A 21,591-nucleotide genomic window follows, 5' to 3' on the forward strand; every position below is an offset into this window, starting at 1 on the left:
CGCAATGAGAAATAACATATCCAGTTCAAGAATTTGTGATTAGAATTCTGTTTCAATTATTGTATTTCTGTGATGGGGCAGGACTCAGTCCTGAGTTTTTTGGATTCACCCTAGGGTTTTACTGTAATTTGTTTACTCATTTCAGGTATATGTAAAAAACCTGAGCTTTCAATATTTTGTTTTCATCCTTTGGTATATTGTTTTCTGAGTTATAAGACAGGATGCAAACATATAAAACATCATGCAAACATATCTGTGAGATTAATCTTCATTTATTAAGTGTTACTGCTTGCAGCTTGAAAGCCTTTGGTCAAAGTACACACAGATTGCACAACCGAAAGATTATTCATGGGGTTTTTCATTGCTTTTGTTGTTATGAAAATATTTAAATGTCTGGGTCAAACTTGGGTACATTAAATAGCTATGGACACCAATGAGATTTTTTTTCAGCTCCTTGCTATCAAGATATGATATGTTTTTCTGGAAAGAGATCTGAGTTACTGTCATAAAAAGGCACTACAGGCTTCAGTGTGGCTTATTGAGATGATTAATGTCAGCCACATGCATCTGATGTGGCATGAGGCTGATCGATGTTTCTCATTATCTTTCCTTCTCTGATGAAACATTTGTTTTCAAAGTCTGGATGCATTAAGTGCCTCCAGAGCATAAGTTTGTAATACTCATTTTCATGGTGTTGTATGATGGCAGTCTTTTTGGAAAACTAACCCTTGCTGACAGCAGTAGCCTCCAGTAATGCAATAGCCAAATGATCTACAGATTCTAAAGGAGAGATAATCTGGTCAAAAGAGCAAACTTGCCTCCCATGGTTTTCCTGGCTGCTGCTTCGTGACTGTGAGCTTGGGAAGATGATGTTGCACAACAGTGGCACAACAGGCGTCAGACACAATTTCCTTCTTCCTCTTGGTCATAGTGCCTGAGTCATTCATAACCTTTTGCTGACCTGTTCATCCAAAGCCTTTTCACAGAGTTTTAAGATGATATGTAAGTTAAGATGTTATACCTCCACCTGCTTCATTTCCTTTGTTCAGCTTTTATTCAAGCAAGCTCACCCTGTGTCCCAAAAGATTGACTGAAAAAAGGGCTACACAAAAACTTAGCCCTCAAGTGTGAGCATTTGTATCTGTCTTTTTGTTCTTTGATGCAGCTTGAATTTTATGAAGTTTCACAGAGATATTATGAGCTGGAAAAAAATTACCCCCATTTGACAGATGAGTGAACCAAGCACAGAGAGGTTAGTGGCCATGGTGGGAGCTCTGAGTTACAGCAGACAGAGAGCGTGGGAACGTGGCTGTCAGGCCTGACTGCTAACCTGCCACCCTCTCAGGTGCTCTGCTGAGCCTCAGCAGAGGCTGTTTTCTCAAACAGACATTTCAAACATTCTATCAGATTTTTGCTTTTTTTTTTCTTTGTAAGGTTATTTGTATACATCAGGATCAACTCAGATAAGAGACCAGAAATAATTAGTTGCCATTAGCCTGACAGGTAAAACATGAAGAAAAGTTTTTAGAGGGTCTCCAGCAGTATCAGACACATCAGGGGTGGGGATTACTGAGAGAAGCTTCTTAAAACTCGTGTCAGAGTAGAACTTGGTTCCCATTGCAGTCTTTTTTTATGATGTGGAAAATTTGGTGGTTTTATTTGTAGTTCAGTTTGTCCATGTGATGTGGCTCAGGGGTAAATGGGTCCTGGCTCTCTTTGAGGCTCACATTACTGACAGCTGCAGTGTTCACTTGGAACTGGGGAAATAAAAACTAGTCAAAATTCAGAGAATAAGTTTTATACTCAGACCTTCTGATTCAGCCAAAAAACTCTGTATTTTTCTTATCTGTTCATTAAGCTTTGTTTTTTCCATTGCCCATGGTCAAGCAAACTAGGAATTAATGTAATCAGGCACAGTCTAACTGATATTGATGAAGCTTAGCTGATTAATATCAGTCCAGAATCATGCCTTGCATTTCAATAAATATTATTATAATTATGATGATTTTCCTCTTATGTTTCCATTCCATTTATCGGAATGCTTTCCTTCTTCATTTATTTCCCACTCTGAATACATTCTGCATCTTTTGTTTGGTCTGCACTTTCCTCCCTTGCTGTTCCCAGTTTCTCAGTCCTCTCAGAAGGAATGTGATCTCAGTGTCATTGTCTTTCATGTCAAGCTGGGACACACACATTTGTTAAGCAGGTTTGAAATGGAAAAGCATTTTGAGTCACTCCTGTCCCTTTGCTGTCAGCGTGAGGGAGATTCTCTTTTGTTTGTCCATCTCCCCCTAACTCACCGACTGCTGAGCTGATGCAAGGCTGCAAACAGCTCCCAGTGAGGAATTGGGAAAGTGGTGACCAAAATTCTGCCTCTGTTTCTTAGTGATGGATTGACATTCTGGAGACATAGTAGCTTTTTCTTGACTATGTAAAATCATAGCAGTGGAGAACTGTTTTCAAGTGGATTTCTGGAAAGAACAAGTAAATGGCAAAGGAAACCATGCTGTTCCTTTTTATGAATTTTTGAGGATTACCTTCTAATTTCATACATTGGCTAAACTTGAAAAAATTTCACTTGCACTTGTTTGATGATCTCTTATGCCTGATTTACAGCATAAAATATTATCTATTGTGAAATAAACTCGGAAACAGCTCAAGCAATGCTTTGCATAAATGTTCTGAAGTGCACAGTGCTTCATCCTTTCCTCTGACCCAGGGAATTTAGTTCACATTTTTGCCATTAGCAGGAATAATCAAATAATATTTTTGACAAAACTCAAATGTACCATAAGCTTTGTATGTGAACACATGTAAGTGACTTGATTTGTCAGATACAAATTTGTGTTTATAGTGGAGACAGCAGTGCTGCTGAGAAAGAAATAAAAAGTGGGGTTTGGGGACAAATATTTGCTTTCCATTTATTAAGGAGGAGGCTGACTAACAGTAGCAAGACTATTTTGAGAAGCAATGGGAGAACTATAGCCTATAGGCTTTATATTATTGGAAATGTTTATATATAGGTGTATATAGATATATATGTACAGACTATTAGAATCCCTTGCTTTAAGAAATTTAATTTAATGAATAGCTTTCTATTACCTACATGAATATTTATTCTAAATGTTGTATTAAGTCTGCTTTGAAACAATGGAACATTCCTTTCTGCAAGGATCTGTCTATCATGGTACAATACTGAGTCAAAGCAAATGGTAAAATACTGAGTCAAAGGGAATTAATACAAAGGTAAACAGTCCTTCACTCTGTGTATTTTTCTGGGGTGTGACAAAAAGGTAGATAGGAACCTGCTTTACAAATAGGAAAGGTTATTAGGACTCAAGGACTTGGCGTCAGGCACTATCAGTATTTTCTGTGCCAATGCCTGGGATAAAATCTCCTCTCAGGTTCTGATTTCAGTTTGGTGAAATGTTTGAGGACTCAAGACAATTTAGGAATTTTAAATGTGTGGTGTGTGCTAATGGATCATTGACATAAACCGGTTCTTCAGAGGCTCAGCAGCCTTACATTCCTTTGCAGGTAAGGTCACTGTCAACATGCTTAGTGCCCTGTCTGTCAGGGTTACAGGTACTTGACATTTTGCAGGCAGCTGCAAAAAACAACCCAAAAGGCTGCAATTCCTTCCTGCATTTCTGACTAAGTATTTTGTAAGGTGGAGTTTAATGTTAGAGAGAGAGAATTGATAAAAGAATGCAACGAGGCAGAAGAAGACTGGGCTGAAGCCATGTGTATGTGTGAGTGGGTTATTCCCTTAAGCAGGAGAAGAAATACACACAACTCCTTTCTCCTTTCCTCTGAGAGAGGCATCTGCAGCAGTTTAACACTTCAGTGGGTCCTGGCAGTTACTAAATCTCTCTCAGATTCTCATAGCTTTGCTAATACTGGCACCCAGGCTAGACCACAGCTGTGCTCTCACAAGATTTAGTTTCAGTAAAGTTTCTTCAGAAGGAACTGTTTTATCATGTCATTGTATAATGAGAATAAATGTCTCCGTAGAAATTCTCATGAAAAATTCATGCCTAACTTGCTCTGAGCATGTACCATTGATAGCTACACATTTTTAAGTCTTGCTAGCTTTCAATTTCTCTTTTCCTTCTTTTTTTGAAAGACCAAATACTGTAATGTGTTCTCTGTGTGTGGTCAAGTGATTAAATATCAGTATTCTGTCTTTAAACCTTTTTTTTTGTAATAATAATAACAACAAGCAGTAGTAGTACTAGTAGTAGTAGTGGTGGTGGTGGTGGTGGTGGTAGTAGTGGTAGTATCTGGCTTCTTCAAGTGAAATAAAGAGATGTAAATTACTTTCAGTAATCATCTTACCCTGCAGCTCTAGCTATAGAATTTAGTCACTGAGCTTAAAGCAAAAATAAAATTCAACTTTTTCAGCTTACATTGTCTTCGTTATGAGTTGCCAAACAGGAAACTGAAATTTCCCCATAAATGTAGATACTTGCCTGTATTGTGCTATGCTAATGTTCTTCCAACAGCACATCTCTACATTGCTCTTAAAACTTTTGAGGGCTGAACAGAGCCTGTCCCATGTGTTCTCATTCCTGAGAATCAGAATTGAGCAGGTAGATTTATTCTACTCAGTCTAATTTCTAGGTCTTTCAGGTAAGAGGAATTCTATGTGCTTTTTCTAAGTTAAAATGCTCGTTGTTGTGATTATCCTACAGTCTGCCTCTTCTGCCTCATCAGAAATACTTCAGTGGCTGCCTCAGCCTTTAAGAGCCTTCACAGATGGACCCCTTCATCTTACATATTCTTTCCACATAAGAAATTTGGAAAACTAATCACAAATTTCCCTTTGGTCTCACTCATCACATCTACCCTGCAAAAACACTGTCATTGCCACATATTTCTACTTCTTACTCCTTTGTTCCGAGTGGATTTGTGAAGTTTGGAACTGTATTTTGAGAGGGAAGCCATGATACAATAGCTAAAATATCTTCACCTAACTTTTTCTTTTTACCTTACAGAGCAAAATATTAACTCCTGCCAATATATAGTGTACTTGATTATTATTTTTATTTCATTTTTTAAAAAAGCTTTCATCTTACTGTGTTTATGTGTAGATAGAGTTACTCTTTGTAAAGTTTACCTTTCATGTCATCAATTTTCCTAGCATTTTATTATTGGATATGAATATATCACATCCTGCAGTAGCTCCCTTTTACCTGCTTGTATTGTATTTTACCTTAAGATCATTAGGATAGATTCTGCCTCTGTGTGTGTGTACAGCAGGAGAACATATTTATTTTTATTGATCTTTTTGTATAGAAAGGTAACAGTAATGGTAACTCCAATCTTATCATGACTTATATTCATATATGAGAATAACACTATAAGAGTATTCCTGTATAAGGAATCATCTCATCATTCTTACTGACTCCAAACTGCAGAAATTACTGAACATTTCTTACCTTTCTCTATGTTCTAGTGCTTGTTTTGATGGTTTTCTTTAATAATTAATGAAGGTTCATCTGCTTTTTTATTTCTCCCTCTCTGTGTCATATGGTCTCACTTGTTCTCACCTATTGCAGATCAAGGAACTGTACAAAAAGTTGTCGTCCTACCCACCAACTTTTCTGCAAGTGGAGAACTCATTTTAGAAGAGATGGAAGTTTTTCAGGTTTGGCTTTCTCCTCCTTTTGTTTTTCCAGTGTCTTTGTTCACACAAACACTTTGTTCTAACAGACTTTGGCAAGGACAGCTGTGATTTGATAAAATACCAAGTAAATGTGCATGCTGTCAGGTTGATAGCCATGTAAAGAGGATTATGAAATGTTGACTCTTATGAAGCCTATGGCTACCTGAAGCCCTTTTCTTCTCTGGTATTTCAATTGCCAATTTTTTATGTTGATGTACTGGCTAGAAATATTTTGATAATCAGTTTTTTAGGACATCATGTTACAATGGCTTCCAGAAGGAGACTTTTATCATTGGCATCACTATAAAGACTGTTTCTGTGTATGGTTGGAATTTCAGATTTCTGTACTTCGATTATCTGAAAACCTTCCTGGTTCTCAGTTGCAAAATGAGATCAAATTAATGTTGTTTTTATTTAACTCCTGTTCTTCAAAGTCACATGCTTCTGGAGTCAAGAAAGCTACAAGTCTAAAACAACATAAGCTGAAAAGAAACACAAAAACTACAAGGAAATAAAGATATTCCCTCTGTCAATCACTCTGGCATGTAACAGTTGTAATAACCTAAAGAAAATATTCACCCTCATGTTGAAAAATCCCTCTCAAATATTTGAATGGGCTATTTATTAAACAGTACTCTCTGGGAAAATGGTAGTATGCATCTATAAACTCAGTTAAGGATTTTGTCATGGCTTTTTATTAATTTAATTGACAAAATACAAAAAAGGAAAATGTAAGCTTCTTTATTGAGGCAGCATTAACAGTTTCCTTAAGAAAGGAACACTCATAAAGGTCTCTGTGTTAACACTCATTAAGGCATAATTAGTCTTCCTAGGATTTCATTGAAGATTTCCTGCTAAAAAAGATGCATGTTTACTTAAACCAGAGTCTTCATCGAGATATTGCTCATTCCAATTACTGAAACATAAATTAATACAGCAGGAAGATAGGTGGGCTGAGACTCATCCTCAGCCTAAACCTCTTTCTGGGCTTCTATGCACAGACCTTTTTATCCTGAACCCTAAAAACCATGATATCACAACTTCTGCTGTTACAAGCTGTGTGGCATCACGGTGTTTAGATGCTCTCTCCAAGAGAGCAGGGATGAAATCATGAGCCCTGTGCTCATTAATATCAAGGGTAGAAAAGAAGTGATCCTCTTCCAGAGTCAACAAGGAGAGCAGAGTGTGGCATCAGATCCAATGTTGCATTTGACCTGCAGTGTCCAAACAGTTCATGAAGCAGCTCTAAACTTCTCCAAACCTTTGCCAGTTCACATGATTTGCAGCCAAATTTTCTAGTCCTGACCTCCCTGCTGTGTTGTGGTCTACTGCAGTTAATCCTAGCCTGCTGTTGTGGCTTTCCTTTGTGACTGAGCAAATGCTGAATCTTAAAAAAATGCTGAATATTTTTATTACCATCGATTTTATCACTTGTTTGGATGAACATAATGACTTAAGGCAATGAAAGTAACAATTCCTTTTCCAGCTCTTTAATATTTGATTTGGACACAGATATTAATAGACTGCTATGATGACACACAGTAGTATACTGTCTCTGGGAAAGAAACATTCAAGAACACAGATGCCATTTTAAAAGAATCTAGTCATTGATAATCTCAATTTATATGTTGCATGGTCGCCAAACTATATTCACGGTAGTTAATTTGTAGGAAAAGAGTTTTGTATTCTTGTCTGGATCATGTGGTAAATATTCATGAGCTATTTTATGATTTTTCCTTATTATCATAATTAAAGAAAAAACATTGTTTCTTATTACAAAGTAAAAGTAATGGCTCCTGTATTTCTGAGATAGCACAGATGCAGGTTAATTATGAGTGTACAAAAACCTTTTAGATACATGTAATAATATTGTGATTCAACAATATATTTTGTGAGACATTGATGGTCTATGTTTCATTTGTTTAGTTCTGAAAGTAGCAGTACTTAGTAGGTCTCTTTCCAGGATATGAAAATGTACAGGTTTTTTATGTTTATAGTTATAGGGGTTGTTTATAGTTTTTCTTATAGTTTTTCTAGCTTATAGTTTTTCTTTAGGTTTTTAGTCACTAAAACTTAGGTTTTAGTGACTTTTAAATATGAATTTTGGGACAGAGTTCTTGACAATGGTTTGTAATTCTGTCTTTCAGAGTAATTCTCCTATAACAACAATGAAGATTTCATCTAAAAAGGTAAGGCAAAGTAGAATGTCTGCTTAGTGCTTGTTAGCTGAGAAGGAAATTGACTTAGATGTTAGAATAGCAATTCTTGTGTAGCACAATAAATAAAGGTGAATTTTCCATAGAGTACAGACTGAAGTGTGCAGGAGCTGTTTATATGCCCTTCAGCCACTAAGATAAAACAATATTTATTCCTAATGTCATTTCTAAGTCAGTGAAAGTGACAGTTTTTTGGTTGTTTTCATTTACAATTAAAGAATCAAAAAAAAAGACTAAAAGAGGAAATTCACCCTCCTCATTTTTTTCTCTGAAGACCCAAAAAGAAATTTTTTCTTTGGAAGTCTGACTGATCAGTGTGAAAAGGCAGTTTTGGGTCCTTGGTGCAATTGTGCATGTTTGTTTAGCACTAATAAACAATGGCAATAAGAATGATGAAAACAGCTGAGAGGATTGCTGCTGAAATGCTTAACACACAAGCTAAAAGTGTGTATTTTATGCTTTTGCAAGCAAGATGTTGCTCAATATTTTGCAAAGTTACTACTGACTTGAATTTCATATGCTTTTTCATTTTTATGATAAAAAGATCAAAGGAATTTCAAGGGGTTTTATTCAATATTGATTTATATTTTTAGACTGATTTAATTGTTTTTGTAAAACAGTCATTTTGGCCCAGATTTTGGTAATGACCTACTCCCTTTGAACTTCTCTTGCAACAGCTCTGATTTATTGTGGAAGTTCTCTTGGCTTATTTTTCCAGGTATATAAGGCTATCAGAATCTGGCCATAAGCCTCAACATAATCTCTAGGTTTTACATCTTGGATATGTACGCACTGGAGGATCCAACTAGGAACTCTGCATAATATTTATTAAAGTTACTATGTGCAGAGAAAATACTTAGTTCAAAGGCTTGAGCCAATAATCCTCACTGAGTAAGAACCAAGTTCTCAAGTCTGAGCGATATTAACTCAGCCTGTCTGCCCCAGAGCAGAACAATGACACTCAATGTCCAAAAAACCATTAACATTCCCCAGTGTTTCTAGGTGTTTTCTAGCAGGAAGGTGGGAATACTGTAGGCCTGTTCACCTGGGAGATTTCTGTTGATCTTGATTTTATATGTATTTTTGGCACCCTTCTTGGTATTGAGTTAATTCCAAAATTAATTTAAAAGCTTTTTGGGTGTATTAGCCAGGTCTTGGGTGAAACTCCTCCACATCTGAAATAATCCTTCCCATTTCCTCCTACAGCAACAGCTGTACGTGAGCTCAGATGAAGGGGTCACCCAGGTTTCCTTACATCGCTGCCACATCTACGGGACCGCCTGTGCTGACTGCTGCCTAGCCCGAGATCCGTACTGCGCCTGGGATGGCAACTCCTGCTCCAGGTTTTATCCCACAGGAAAAAGGTGAGCAAAATTTTCCAGGGAAGAGGTTTTTTGTTCTGCTGCATAGCCTGGAGTGTTGTGATAGAGAAGTGGGATGTCATTCCTCTGATGAGCAGTATCCCCATTGCTGGTGTGTTTGGAGTTATTCATCACCCAGGACTGTGTGCTGCAAGAGTGTATGGTAAAGAGCTTGGCTTTTCATATTTAAATAATGGATGGAAAAAAAAGAGAAGGAGAAAAATGGTTCCTAATCATAAATATTAATCTTTCTGTCTCACGCACACAAAATCAGTGAGACATTTGTTCCTTTCATTTAAATTCAATTACTTACCGTGGATGTAATTATGATAGTCCTAAATACACCAAAATATCTCTCAGGCTGTCTGAGGAATAAACTCATTTATATTTTTTCATTCCTCATTTGTTCCTAAGTGAGAAGAATTATTTTCAGGAAAATTTTAGGCGAATGTGATTTCCATGTAATGCCTGTGGATTTGAGTTTTTTGACATGAGGTTTATTAAAGCAGACAGGAAAAGCAATTTCTGTTTAATTTACAACAGAACTAATAGTCCATCTCATAATTTTATGCTAATCAGGAGTCTCTTTCCTCCTCCCAGGGGAAATATTTAATAGCAGAAGACTGTAGTGAGCTCTTCTCTTAATAAGATTTCACTTCATATACAAACAAAGCTACAGAATATACAATGCAGTGTTACTGCAGAGGAGACAAACCTTCCAGATGTATGCTCTCTACAACTACCTGGAAGGAGGCTGTAGCCAGCGGGGGTTGGGCTCTTCCCCAGGTGACAAGCAAAAAGACAAAAGGAAACAACCTCAAGTTGTGCCAGAAGAGGTTTAGATTGCATATTCTAGAATCATATTCATGAAATATGCTGAGTTGTTGGAAAGGACCCACCAGAACCATTGAGTGCAACTCCAGGCCTGCACAGGACACTCCAGGAATCACAACATGTGCCTGAGATCATTTCCCAAACTCTTCTTCAAGGCTTGGTGCTGTGACCACTTCCCTGGGGAACCTGTTCCAGTGCCCAGCCACCTTCTGGATGAAGAACTTGACATCCAGCCTAAACCTGTGACTGTGCTCAGTGTCTGCACCTGAGCTGCAGGTGCAGGAGCCTCATACAGTCACTGCTTTTATTGCACTTCCCTCATAGAGGGAGACAGAAACAGAAACAGTTGACAGAAACAGGCAAAGCTTGGATCTGCTGCTAATAAAGTCATCCCCTGGACAATTGTTTTTGTTACTGCAAAGTTTCCTTGACTCAATCCATACTTGAGATTACAAGGTAAAGCCCAAACTGGCCACGTAGCCATAGGTAGAGCACATGGGGTTGTTAGCTGCTTTCATTCAGAATATTCAGCCACCAGTTTGCAAACTCATTGTTTTCTTCCATGGAACAAAGGTCAGAATATGGGGGAGGAAAGGAAAGGAAAGAAAAATCCCCAAGTCTCAAGCCACCTAACTCCTACAGTAACATAGCTGCCAAAAGGTACAAGGAGCAGTCAGGTACACCCAGCCTCTGCAATTTCCAGTTTGCCATCCCCATTATACACACCCACCCAAGGTTATTTCCTCTGGGGCTTACTTTCTGTATTTTGCTTGCAATTTTCTCTTTATGTCAAACCAAAATAAACACCTCAAACTGTATGGAAAAAGTTCTGGTTTTCATATGTGAAGGAAATAAGTTGTCTCTTTATCTAACGAGACAGATTATGAAGGAGAAAACATTGGTAATTAGAGCCAAATCCCATTGTCTAGACAGTAGTTTCTGCTGTATGCATTTGCTTATTTGCTTCTTTTTACACTTCTGTCTCCTGTGAATTACAGCAGTTCCTCATGCAACATTGATTTACCCCAAAACACCTTATGGTATTATCTTTATTTTCTAACTACCACTTTTTTCTTTTTTTTTAAATAAATATCTAAGTGCTAAGTTTACATTCTCAGAACTGCTTAATGCAAGCAGCATGCCATTTCTGACAGTGTGGAGCAGCTCATGGTAGCACAAGAACTCTGATATTCACTCAGAAATTCTTCACTGCCTCCCTTTACTCATGTAAATAGTTCACAAGGGTTAAGACCCCAAGGCATAAAATGAAATATTTTTGATGGTAAACATAAAAACTATACTTGGAATGTCAGTAATTACACCTTTCAAATATTTTCTTTTCAAATGATGCCGTGAAGGCTCGGGTGACAGGGGATTATGAGCAGTCTCTCTGGGTGTTTGTGCACTACCTGCTATAATGTGGCCATAGATGTGTCACCCTTCACTCAGCAGTACTGGAGCTCCAGGGGCTTCTTACGGTTTCTGATCCTCAAGTCCTTAATGCATGGTTCAGAATACAGCTGTTTAATGTCCCAACAGTGTCCATTTGCAACAATCTATCACCAATATATTTTTTTCTTGAACTTGATAAGTACTGAACTACCTTACACAATATTTAGCAATGAAAATAATATATCTTAATAAAAAAATTGCATACCAGCTTTTCATGCACTGAATTCTGTGACCTCCTAGCTGAGGAGGACTGAAATGCCAGTATCTCCAGCCGCTAAATTGTTAAAATTGAGGCAGGAACATGCCCTTTATCATAATTTTGTGCTGGTGTGTTAGATATGAACCAGTATGACTCTTCTGCATCTCACTGTCAGCTGCTTGCCTTTATGAAGAGATCCAGCTGGGGGTTCTGGCTTTGAATGCTAGGTTTGTGAGTGAACAGGGGTCTCTTTCATGTATCACCTCCAGTCCTTCCATCTCTCTACCCCCACTGCACAACTGCTTTACCTACAGAAGCTGCACCTGTTTTTTAAAGCTTCAACAGATGCTTCACCTAACCAGGATCTTCACTCGAGCCAAGAGTAGTGCACATTAAAGCACACTCACAGTAGGTCATGAACTACCTCTAGCATTTGATCTAGTAAGAAAAAACCAAAACACAACAAATCCACAAAAAAAAGAGTGGTTATTTTCAGCGTAGCTTTCTTGGAATAACATTTTGTTTTTACAAAATATTGCAGGAGGAGCCGTAGACAAGACGTGAGACATGGAAACCCTCTGACTCAGTGCCGAGGTTTCAACCTGAAAGGTACTATAATTTAGAGATTCTCATGCTATATAAATAACACATGGCTTTCCTTTATATGATTCATTGTAACTGACATTACTGGTATGGTTTCCTGGTAAAGCATAATTATTTTCCAAGTCTGAGTTTTGTTTTATTTGGTTTTAGCAGCTTTCCTTGCAATTACATGAAAGTTGCACATATATGATAAAATGATGAGCCCTGAAATATATAGTCCAGCATACCTGAATTGATAGGCTGACATTGTTGACTAGAAAAAGATAAAGTTACTTTGAGGGCTTCTCTACCTCTGTTTCTCTTGTCTTTATTATTGCCTTTTCGTTCATTTAAGTTTTGGACCTCAGAATTTTTCTAATGTTTGATCCCATCCCATAATGAATTTTGGAGCACACCTTTCACCAAACAGCAGGATCTAGGCTGGCCTCTCTTTTTTTTTTTATTGTTATTCCCTTCTCCTTTTACATGGGAAAAGAAGCACAAACCTATTCCAAATTTCTTTATGAAGTCTCTTATTTCCAGCTGTGCAACTCTTTAGTCAGCCTGGCATGTTTAGGGTGGCCAGGGGAGCCAAGGCTTTGCCCTCCCAGCTAGTATTTTCTTCAGATTGATGGACCCCAGTCAGATATGCCCAAAGTCATGGGTGTAAATAAATATGTAAAGGCAGCTCAGTCCTCCTCAACCCCATTCATGTCTGAGCTAGGCAGTGGCAATATATGCCATCAGACCAAGGGCACACAGAGAATTATGCTCCTTTCACCTCTATTTATGAGCCTGAATTCTGAATTATGTCCTCATCTGTACCACCTGGAGACCGAATAATAGAGCTGATTGTAAATGTTTTTATTGATGCTTTCCCAATCAAAGAACAATGCTTTAAGGGTTACATGTGGAAGGTTCTGTTAATAATAATTCTACTGATACAGTCTCCACTGATTGTTGGAAGAATCTTCTGGATGAGAAAAGACCAGAATGCAGATCCCTCTGCTTAAATGAACCTTTCCCCATGAGTCAGTATTAGCTCATTTCTGTGAAGCTGAAGAGCTTGAACAGGTAATTCCAAGAGATGACCCCAGTGTTAGAGAATACCCCTGAGCTCTGAGAGATCTACTTTGAAGCAACTTGAGCTGCCTGTCCTCCCCTGCAGGCATGTGCTGAGACCTCCCAGCCATTGTCTGTCCCAAGGGTGGGTGTCTCCTCTTTCCATGTGGAAAGTGTGAGAATGTTGACTGTCTGCATTCTGGCCTGAGGCTTGACAGTCTTGTCTTGTCTTGTGAAACATGTTTCTTGTTTTCCAGACACTTTTGTAATGTGGATGTATTTATAGGTTTATGTATTTTAGCATCTTTGTAAAGGAAATTTTGGTGGTGGCAGTAGGATATAGGATAGATCGACAACAGTTGTTTGCCTGGAAAAAAATAAATTAAAAGAAAGAGCAATTTAGACCCTTGCAAAATATAATTAGAGCCATTTATAGCAAAATGACTATGTTTGAGAAAAAAATGAAATCTACCTAAAGGACAAAAGAGCAGAGAACCAAGCAAAGCCAAAGCTCATAGAGACTCAAAATGCTGGATCAAAGTCTTTAAACAAGGTAGACCTCTAAGCACATATAAACTCAACATTTTTGGCACATTGTTATTTTTAAATCAATCATCAAGAACTAAGCAATCTTGTATGTTTTCTTTTCAAGTCTGTTTAATATTGTTATGTTTGTGTTAGCCCTTATAGCCATTACAGAAATGCATTTTGAATGCAAAATATTGCCACATTATTCTCCTAAAAGTTAGAATTGGTTTTGCTACAACTTCTAAATGTGCTGAAGGACTAGAATCAGTCAAAGTCTCCTTCCTTCAGAAGAATGGATTTCAGTGTCACATATCAGTTGATGAAAGAAGCTGAAAAGAATGGGAGATAAAGTAGAGTCTGAGGAAAACCAGTCTTAGGACTTTGCAGAAACGGAGTCGGGTTTTAGACATGCAAACCTCTAGGTATTTGCAGTTCTCATATTACTTTGTATCCATTTCTCCTTTCTCAAAAAAAAAAACGGAAAAATTTTATTTCATATGTGAGGCAAGCTTTTAAATCTGGGGGTGCTTTGTTTTCAGGACAAATATTACGATTTTGACCAAGCAATAAGAATCCAGAAGTTCCTACTGGTAACTGCCAATTATCCATCTATTGAGGCTATAAAGGGACACAACAAGTCTAAGAGATGACATATGCTCAGCACTTGCCCAGGTGTTGCTGGAGGGCTATAAATCTGTCTTTCTGTTGCTGGCTTGTCTGCATATTCATAACATTTCAGGTTGAGAGCCAAGTCCTGTCCTTGTGTTGGATGAGAAGCAGAGGAGCGGGAATCCAGCCTGCCCTCTCTCTCCTCCCTGGGATGCTGGAGCCTTCTTTAGGGCATGATGCTTTATTTTGGTCATATTCCCCCAACTCATAAATGGTGAAATGTGAAGAAATTTATTAAATACTTCATTCTCTTTTGGAGCAGTAAAGAATGAGATAATTTCATAGAAAAATATCCCTGAGCTCAGTTATCCAATATATCCAGTATAGCCTATAGGTATCCTAATTTCTCAGAACAGACTATGTATGTCACTCTGAAAACACTGGCATTTGAAACAGAATGTGCTTCACATGTAATTTAATTTAATTTCTTTGAAAATTTTTCCCCATTTTTTTTTTATTTTTGGCCAATATCAGAATCAGGCATACTTCATTTAATCTATATTGCAAAGAGTTACATGTTTTCTTAATCAAATCACCATTCACAGTATCCTGACCTGTTTTGTTTTTTTTTTTTTTCTTTCTTTCTTTCTTTCTAGCATACAGAAATGCTGCAGAAATAGTTCAGTATGGAGTAAAAAACAACACCACCTTTCTGGAATGCACACCTAAATCTCCTCAGGCTTCTATTAAATGGCTGCTACAGAAAGACAATGACAGGAGGAAAGAGGTGAGTAATGTGAGCAGGAGCTCTGGGAGAATCCTCAGTCAGCATCACATTCCCTCCCCAGACAAAGGCAAGGGACAGGTTGTGTTTTTGTCAGGCACTCTGGCTACAGTGAAGCTGCAGAATTTGTGTGGGTGCAGGACTGTGCCCATCATTTACTCAAACTAAGAAAAGCAGGCTCAGTACAGCTGGGACTTCAGCCTCAGCCCCACTGATGTCTGTCAGGTCAGAACAGCAACCAGAAAATTAAAGAATCTTTGCTTCACACTTTACAAATTGCAAACTGAAGGTTTGCAGCACTCAGAACTTCTTATTGATCTAAGGAAATAGGCAGAAAAACAATAACTTGTATGAAGTTCAGGGAGATGTCAGCATGCAGTAGCTCCTCTGTGCTATTGAAGAGATAAAAGGCAAAAGTGGGAGAAAAGTGAAAGATTTCTTTAGCAAGAAGCTAGTCCAGTCTAAGAACACGTATTGACAAAAGCATTTCCTCACCATGGTGCAATCACATTTTCCATTACTGCACTCTTTAAGGCTCTCAAGTTTCAGCACTGTAATATAGTGTATGATTGTTTATGGGGAATGTGCCTTCCTTAAGTAATGTAAAAGGGCAAAAAATCCATTTCAAATCCAAGGCACTTACTATGTGGATAAAAAGAAACATCTTTCAAAAGGAACTTTTAAGTAATGTGGTGTCTGTTGATATGTTATAAATACTGTAAAGTATTATTCTCCTATCAGTCCATTTTAAAAAAACAGAGGGGACTTGCAAATGTCTCACGGAGTTTTCTAACTATTCAAAGACTCAAGCCATGTCCTAGCAATAGGTGCAATTCTTTAACTCATTACTTCAGCAGAACATCTCCCTTTTTTCTTCTCATGTTCAGTAACTGCATTTGAATCAATGCAGTTTTGAGGTACAACAGGCAGAATAAAACAATCAAAGTGTTAATTAGTTTTCAAGCTCTCAGATTTCTGGAAATCTTCCACAAAGTCTACAACAATTTACAACAGCAGAATACCATAATAAGTAAATTAGTTCCCCAGAGAACCGAATATAATGCAAAGTTGAGTAGCAAAATAGAAAAACCATTCAGGAAAATGCCAGCAGTGATTTCCTCTCATAACGGATTGAACTACCAATTTTTTACTTCATACTGATATGCTAAGGGACATCTGCACATTCATTTATAGTTGGATGATAACAAGCTCTGGTAGCTTGCTTCTTTCAGACGATGTGACCATCTCCTGGGACAGTGCAGAGTCTGAAGGCAGGAAGGAAATAGGGGAGTACCTGTGCTCCTGGTTCACGCTGAGCCAAGTCCCACTTGAGACCACTGTGGTTATAATCTTTATAGGAGGCTATAGACTCTGCAGAGCAGATAGAGTTCCTCAGCAGGAACTTGCTCAAAGTCAAAATATTTAATGAGAAGCCACCTTGAGTTCAGTGCCAAATTAACCTCCCTGGTCCTGCACCTTTCTTCCACTGAGTCTCAGCAACAATCTCTTGATGCTGAAAAAGACATTCTCAGGAGTGCAGCAGGGCAAATAAAAGTTCATTTCTTCAACTCTGCTATTTGAACATTATGAAAACTTCTATTTCACGTGGTTTCTGGATTTTCATCTTTGTCTACATCCTGATCAAATTTATTTTCTTTAGCAGCTCTTGCCTTCCTTGAGATAAGGTCTCTTCTAAAGGTAGCAGTATTGGTGGTGTCTTGAAGATAATTATATAAAAATGTAGTGACTTTAAGAAAGCTATGTTTGAAGTGAAGCTTCCCAGAAGGTCCAATACTCTGTTGTTCCATAACCTTCCCTAAAAGGTTCCTTCTGCCTTTTTTTCTGTCTAGGTCAAGCTGAACGAGAGGATCATAGCCACGGAGCACGGGCTCCTGATCCGCTCCGTGCAGGACAGCGACCGGGGCCTTTACCACTGCATCGCAACAGAGAACAGCTTCAAGCAGACCTTGGCAAAGATCAATTTCAAGGTCTTGGATGCAGAGATGGTGGCTGTCATGACTGACAAGTGGTCCCCTTGGAGCTGGGCCAGCTCGGTGCGAGCGCTGCAGTTCCACCCCAAGGACTTTGTGGGGGCTTTCAGCCACTCCGAGATGCAGATGATTAACCAGTACTGCAAAGACAGCAGGCAGGCAGGGCAGCACAGGGAAGAATCTCAGAAGATGAGAGGGGACTACAGCAAACTAAAGGCCCTTATCAATAGCAGAAAAAGTAGAAATAGAAGGAATCAATTACCTGGATCTTAATTTTATTTTATAGTAATAGATATTTCTGTCCTCAGTGTAGGGGGCTTATATTTGTTTATTGAGAACAAATTTGTGCAAATCTGATAAAAAGTTAAATTAAAATCCAGCACACCTCATAAAATATCTGTCTCCTGATAAAATGCAGTGTAACCTAACTAAAGAAAATAACTCAGAGCATTTTCTTTCCTGGATGCTTAGTGACTCTGGGCTGGGCTCTGTCCTAGAAGCAGCATTGGGTATGCATCTTAAACCAGATTCATCTTTAACAACAGTATTTAATTACAGCTGAATAGAAATTTTTACAAAATCAGTGCATTGTCTTGCAACTCTGGAACCGTACCAGCTAGACTGGTGGTGAAAGAATCTGGGTTAAGATGTGTCCTCAGAGTAAGATGGTACTAAGATTTCCTTGCACTGTGTTTAAGAGCATGAGTTTCTTCTTTTTTGCTGCTCAATATTGGGTTTACAGCTTTCACTCATCGATCAAATCATGTGAATGCATGACAGGAAGCAAGTAAAGCAGTAGAAATGTTTCATTTGCTCAGAGGTCAAATGAAGGAACAAACAGAAGGAAAACAAAGAATTTATACTTTATCAGAGTAAGCACTGATTACTGTGCATAGTATGAGTTGTAATAAATTAATGAGTTCTGGAATGTAACTTAAAATTTCTCTGCTCATCATATTGATTTTTATTAAAATAGGGTGTCCTATAACACTACATAGCTTTATAAGAGGCACAAAGATAACATGAGAATGTTCATTATACATACAATTTTGAAAAACACCTAAGTGACTTAGGTATTTTAGCTACTTTTCAAAGGATTACACTCCAATTTCATTTCAATGGACAGAATGTAGATATACTGTATAGTGCTTGTTCATAAATGAAAAATATAGATTATCTTTATTCTGTTCCATGATTAGATTGGAGTTGGTCTGCAATGTGGAAACAAGTCATAAGTGTCTTTAAAAATTTTAAAACACTATTTTTTCAACTTTTTTCTCAAAGTTGCAAATATTTTAACTAGAATTTTCTAATTAAACCATTCCCATTTTCCAGTCTTTGTACCCTTATTCTTTTCCAGGTTATTTTCCCAATTTGCTCCTATTTTCAGTTCGCTGCTGAAAAGCAGATCAGGAAAAGAAAAGAAGAAAAAAAATGAATGAGGGAAAAATAAAACTGAAAAATGGGTTTGGGTCAAAAACCAAAACCTATAACTTGAGAGGCATGTTCAAACAGAAATCTTTTGTTTAAGAAGCAGCTGTCAGGTTAATGAAGCAAGTTTTGTTGAAAATTGTGTGAGTGTGCACAAAGCTATGCTAGGAAAAGCAATCACTTATTTATTTTTTTTTTATCAACACAAATGCCAAAAAGAGGGACAGATCATCAATCCTTTTGCTTTTAATGTAAGAGTGTTCTGTAAGCCAACTAGTCTGTTCAAAACAGTAACAGGGATTAAAAATGTATTAGTACCTTAGAAAAATCACAGTTATTTATGACATTGTACAAAAATATTAACTGATGTTCAGCTCAAAACTGAGCTATGTTGTTAAAATCTTGCTTTTAATATAATACTCTGGGAGTAACTCAACAGGGCATGGGGAAACACTTCTGGGTTTGTGTGAAACCCACTTCTGGGTTTGTGTTCAGTCTAGTGCAATGGAGGTAACACTGGTGTTTACCTGTCTTCAGTTGGATTGTCACTTTATCACCACCTCATGAAGGATATCTGGGAAATGAGCCCTAATCATGCCCTTTGAACAGTTTCTGAGTCCCTTTGATGCTGGCAGGAGCTCTTTGAACTTGTGTGGTTACTGCTTGCGTGGCAGGGCCAGCCTGCTCGTATTTTGCCATCTAGTTAAGTGATCTCGTCACTCACTCAAGGCCTAAATGTGTATTTCTGCAATATTTAGCCATTGATAACTAAGGTCCTTCTTATGGAAACTGACCTCCATGAGATGGAATTTGGCCCCAAGAGCTGGCAAAGTAGATTCTGGAGGAATCTGGAGTTTTGTTTTTTGGGTTTTTTTTCCCCCTGAATATGACTGACTTCTGAAGTGCGTAAGTGACAAACCAAAAGTTGAGTGCCATGGAACAGAACTACCTCCTGGGATGACAGTAGTGCATATTCTCTCTATGCTGCCATGCTTTTCCTGTCTCCCCAGCAGATTCATTGAGGAGTTAGTGTGATACTAATGTCTGTTGTGAGCATCAGAATTGCTTCCAGATGGAATACAGTGATTAATAGGTATTTAAGGGTACAAATTGCCCTGTAAGTGGTTAGGTACAGTGATATTTTAATAGGCCCCCATTAGGCCTCAGAAATTACAGTTACACTTTTCCAATAGAATATTGGCAATAAGGGATTCCATTAAAACAATCAGCATAGCTCAGAGTTTCGTATGATTATAAAATAATATTTTTAAAGCTGCTTCATATACCATTATTATGGTATGACTGTTTAAGGGATTATACTTAAACTAACATTTTTCCTGCTGCATGAGAACTCCAGTATATGAATACAATAAGCTTCTGTCAGTGCATAACTGGTCCAAGCCTCCATGCTTTAGAAGCCTTCCTGCATGTATAGAGAAGTCAGGAGCCAGATGCTCAGCTGGTATAAACTGAAGTTACTAATGTAACTTCCTTACTGTCCTTATAGCTACTGGGGTTGATACCAGCTGGGTGTTTGGCCTTAAATGTACAGAAAAGACAAACTGCAATTTTTGTTTAAAGTAGCCCCTCTACTGTAGGTAACACCAAAACTTAAGACTATAATATTATTTGTGCTATTTAATACTTCCTATTTTGAGGATTTCTAAATAATGTATATAATTTTATTCCTTAAAAAAATGCAAAAGTAAAATGACTTCTAGGCATAACTTCACCAAATGTAAAGATGTGTTCTCTGCCAAGAACTTCACTATGTATTGTTATTTTTTTTGCCTTTTTATTTTGTGTAGTTTGTAAAGTTTGCTGAATTCTTGACCTAACAATGTGTTCTTTGCAATTGTTGTTACTGTAGATATGCGTGTTTTATTAAGAGAATCTTGGTTTTAAAAGTGTAGTTATGTGTATAAGTTCCTAGCATGATGAAACTGTCACGACAGTGAATATGCATCATATAGTGTGTAAGAAAGAACAAAATGTAGTTTAACATAGTGCTATTTAATTGAATATCTAAAATGCCCAACAAAATAAAGTGTGTTGCAACATCTTAAAAATTTGTTGGTTTGCCCCTTAAGGATGTACATTAAAAAAATGTTTTGTTTTGTTTTGTTTTTTTTAAAAAAGGAAGGAGCCTGAAAAGCAATTATCTAGATTTTCTAAATAAGTTCAAGAAAATATTTGAAGCATCAGGTATTGTAGCTGATCAGTTCTGAGCCCTACTCTAGACTGAAGCCCAGTCACAGAGATAATAAGGAACTCATGAGGAGTCAGAGATTGATTCTTTCACAGGTTATCCCATATAAGCACCTTGCATAAAAGCATGTTACTTTTATTCATTATTAAAAAAAAGAGACTAAAAAGATTTGTTTTCTCCTAGGAGTACAAAGTAAATCAGAAATGTCTGACTGAAAAAGGGGAGTGAAGTGTAAATGTTTTTTTTTTATTTTATTACACTGGGGGAAAAAAACAACAAAATATGAAAAAAAAATAAATTCTCCAGCTATCTCTGCAAGCTTCTGGGACTGCACCACAGGGTGGTGCACACAGCTCTCTCCCAGTTTCTTGGCTTGTACTTGCAGTGAAATAACCTGCCTGACACCTACAGTATACTCCTTTTTCCTGCACTCAGCATCTGAGCACTGTTATTGCTGCTCTTCTTACCAATTGTTTTTCCAGATGGGTTTTAACAAGAAAGCATAGGTCCTCTTCAGTTCTTTGGGATAATAATTGAAAATTAAATGCCACAAATACTGACCTTCATAGAAAGATTCTGAATAGTTAAACCCATATTTTGATTTCCCAGCTAGATAGGTTGCTGCAAGGCTTTATGAAGTGTGAGTGGATAAGATGACCTCACTC

General features: G+C 37.6%; 1 protein-coding gene across 3 annotated transcripts in view; it reads left to right on the plus strand.

Annotated features, from left to right (window-relative positions):
- Nucleotides 1-20,786, plus strand: part of SEMA3C (semaphorin 3C) — a 115,731-nt gene extending 94,945 nt beyond the window's left edge. For all 3 annotated transcript variants that reach the window (XM_015628861.1, XM_015628863.3, XM_015628862.3), the window contains exons 13-18: nt 5,562-5,650; nt 7,816-7,857; nt 9,091-9,248; nt 12,272-12,339; nt 15,168-15,298; nt 17,146-20,786. In XM_015628861.1, the coding sequence (XP_015484347.1) occupies nt 5,562-5,650; nt 7,816-7,857; nt 9,091-9,248; nt 12,272-12,339; nt 15,168-15,298; nt 17,146-17,559 (902 nt within the window). In that variant the 3' untranslated portion in view covers nt 17,560-20,786. The remainder of the gene's footprint in view (nt 1-5,561; nt 5,651-7,815; nt 7,858-9,090; nt 9,249-12,271; nt 12,340-15,167; nt 15,299-17,145) is intronic.
- Nucleotides 20,787-21,591: the final 805 nt, after the last annotated feature.

The sequence above is a fragment of the Parus major genome, chromosome 1A, assembly GCF_001522545.3.
Source record: "Parus major isolate Abel chromosome 1A, Parus_major1.1, whole genome shotgun sequence".
Taxonomy (NCBI): domain Eukaryota; kingdom Metazoa; phylum Chordata; class Aves; order Passeriformes; family Paridae; genus Parus; species Parus major.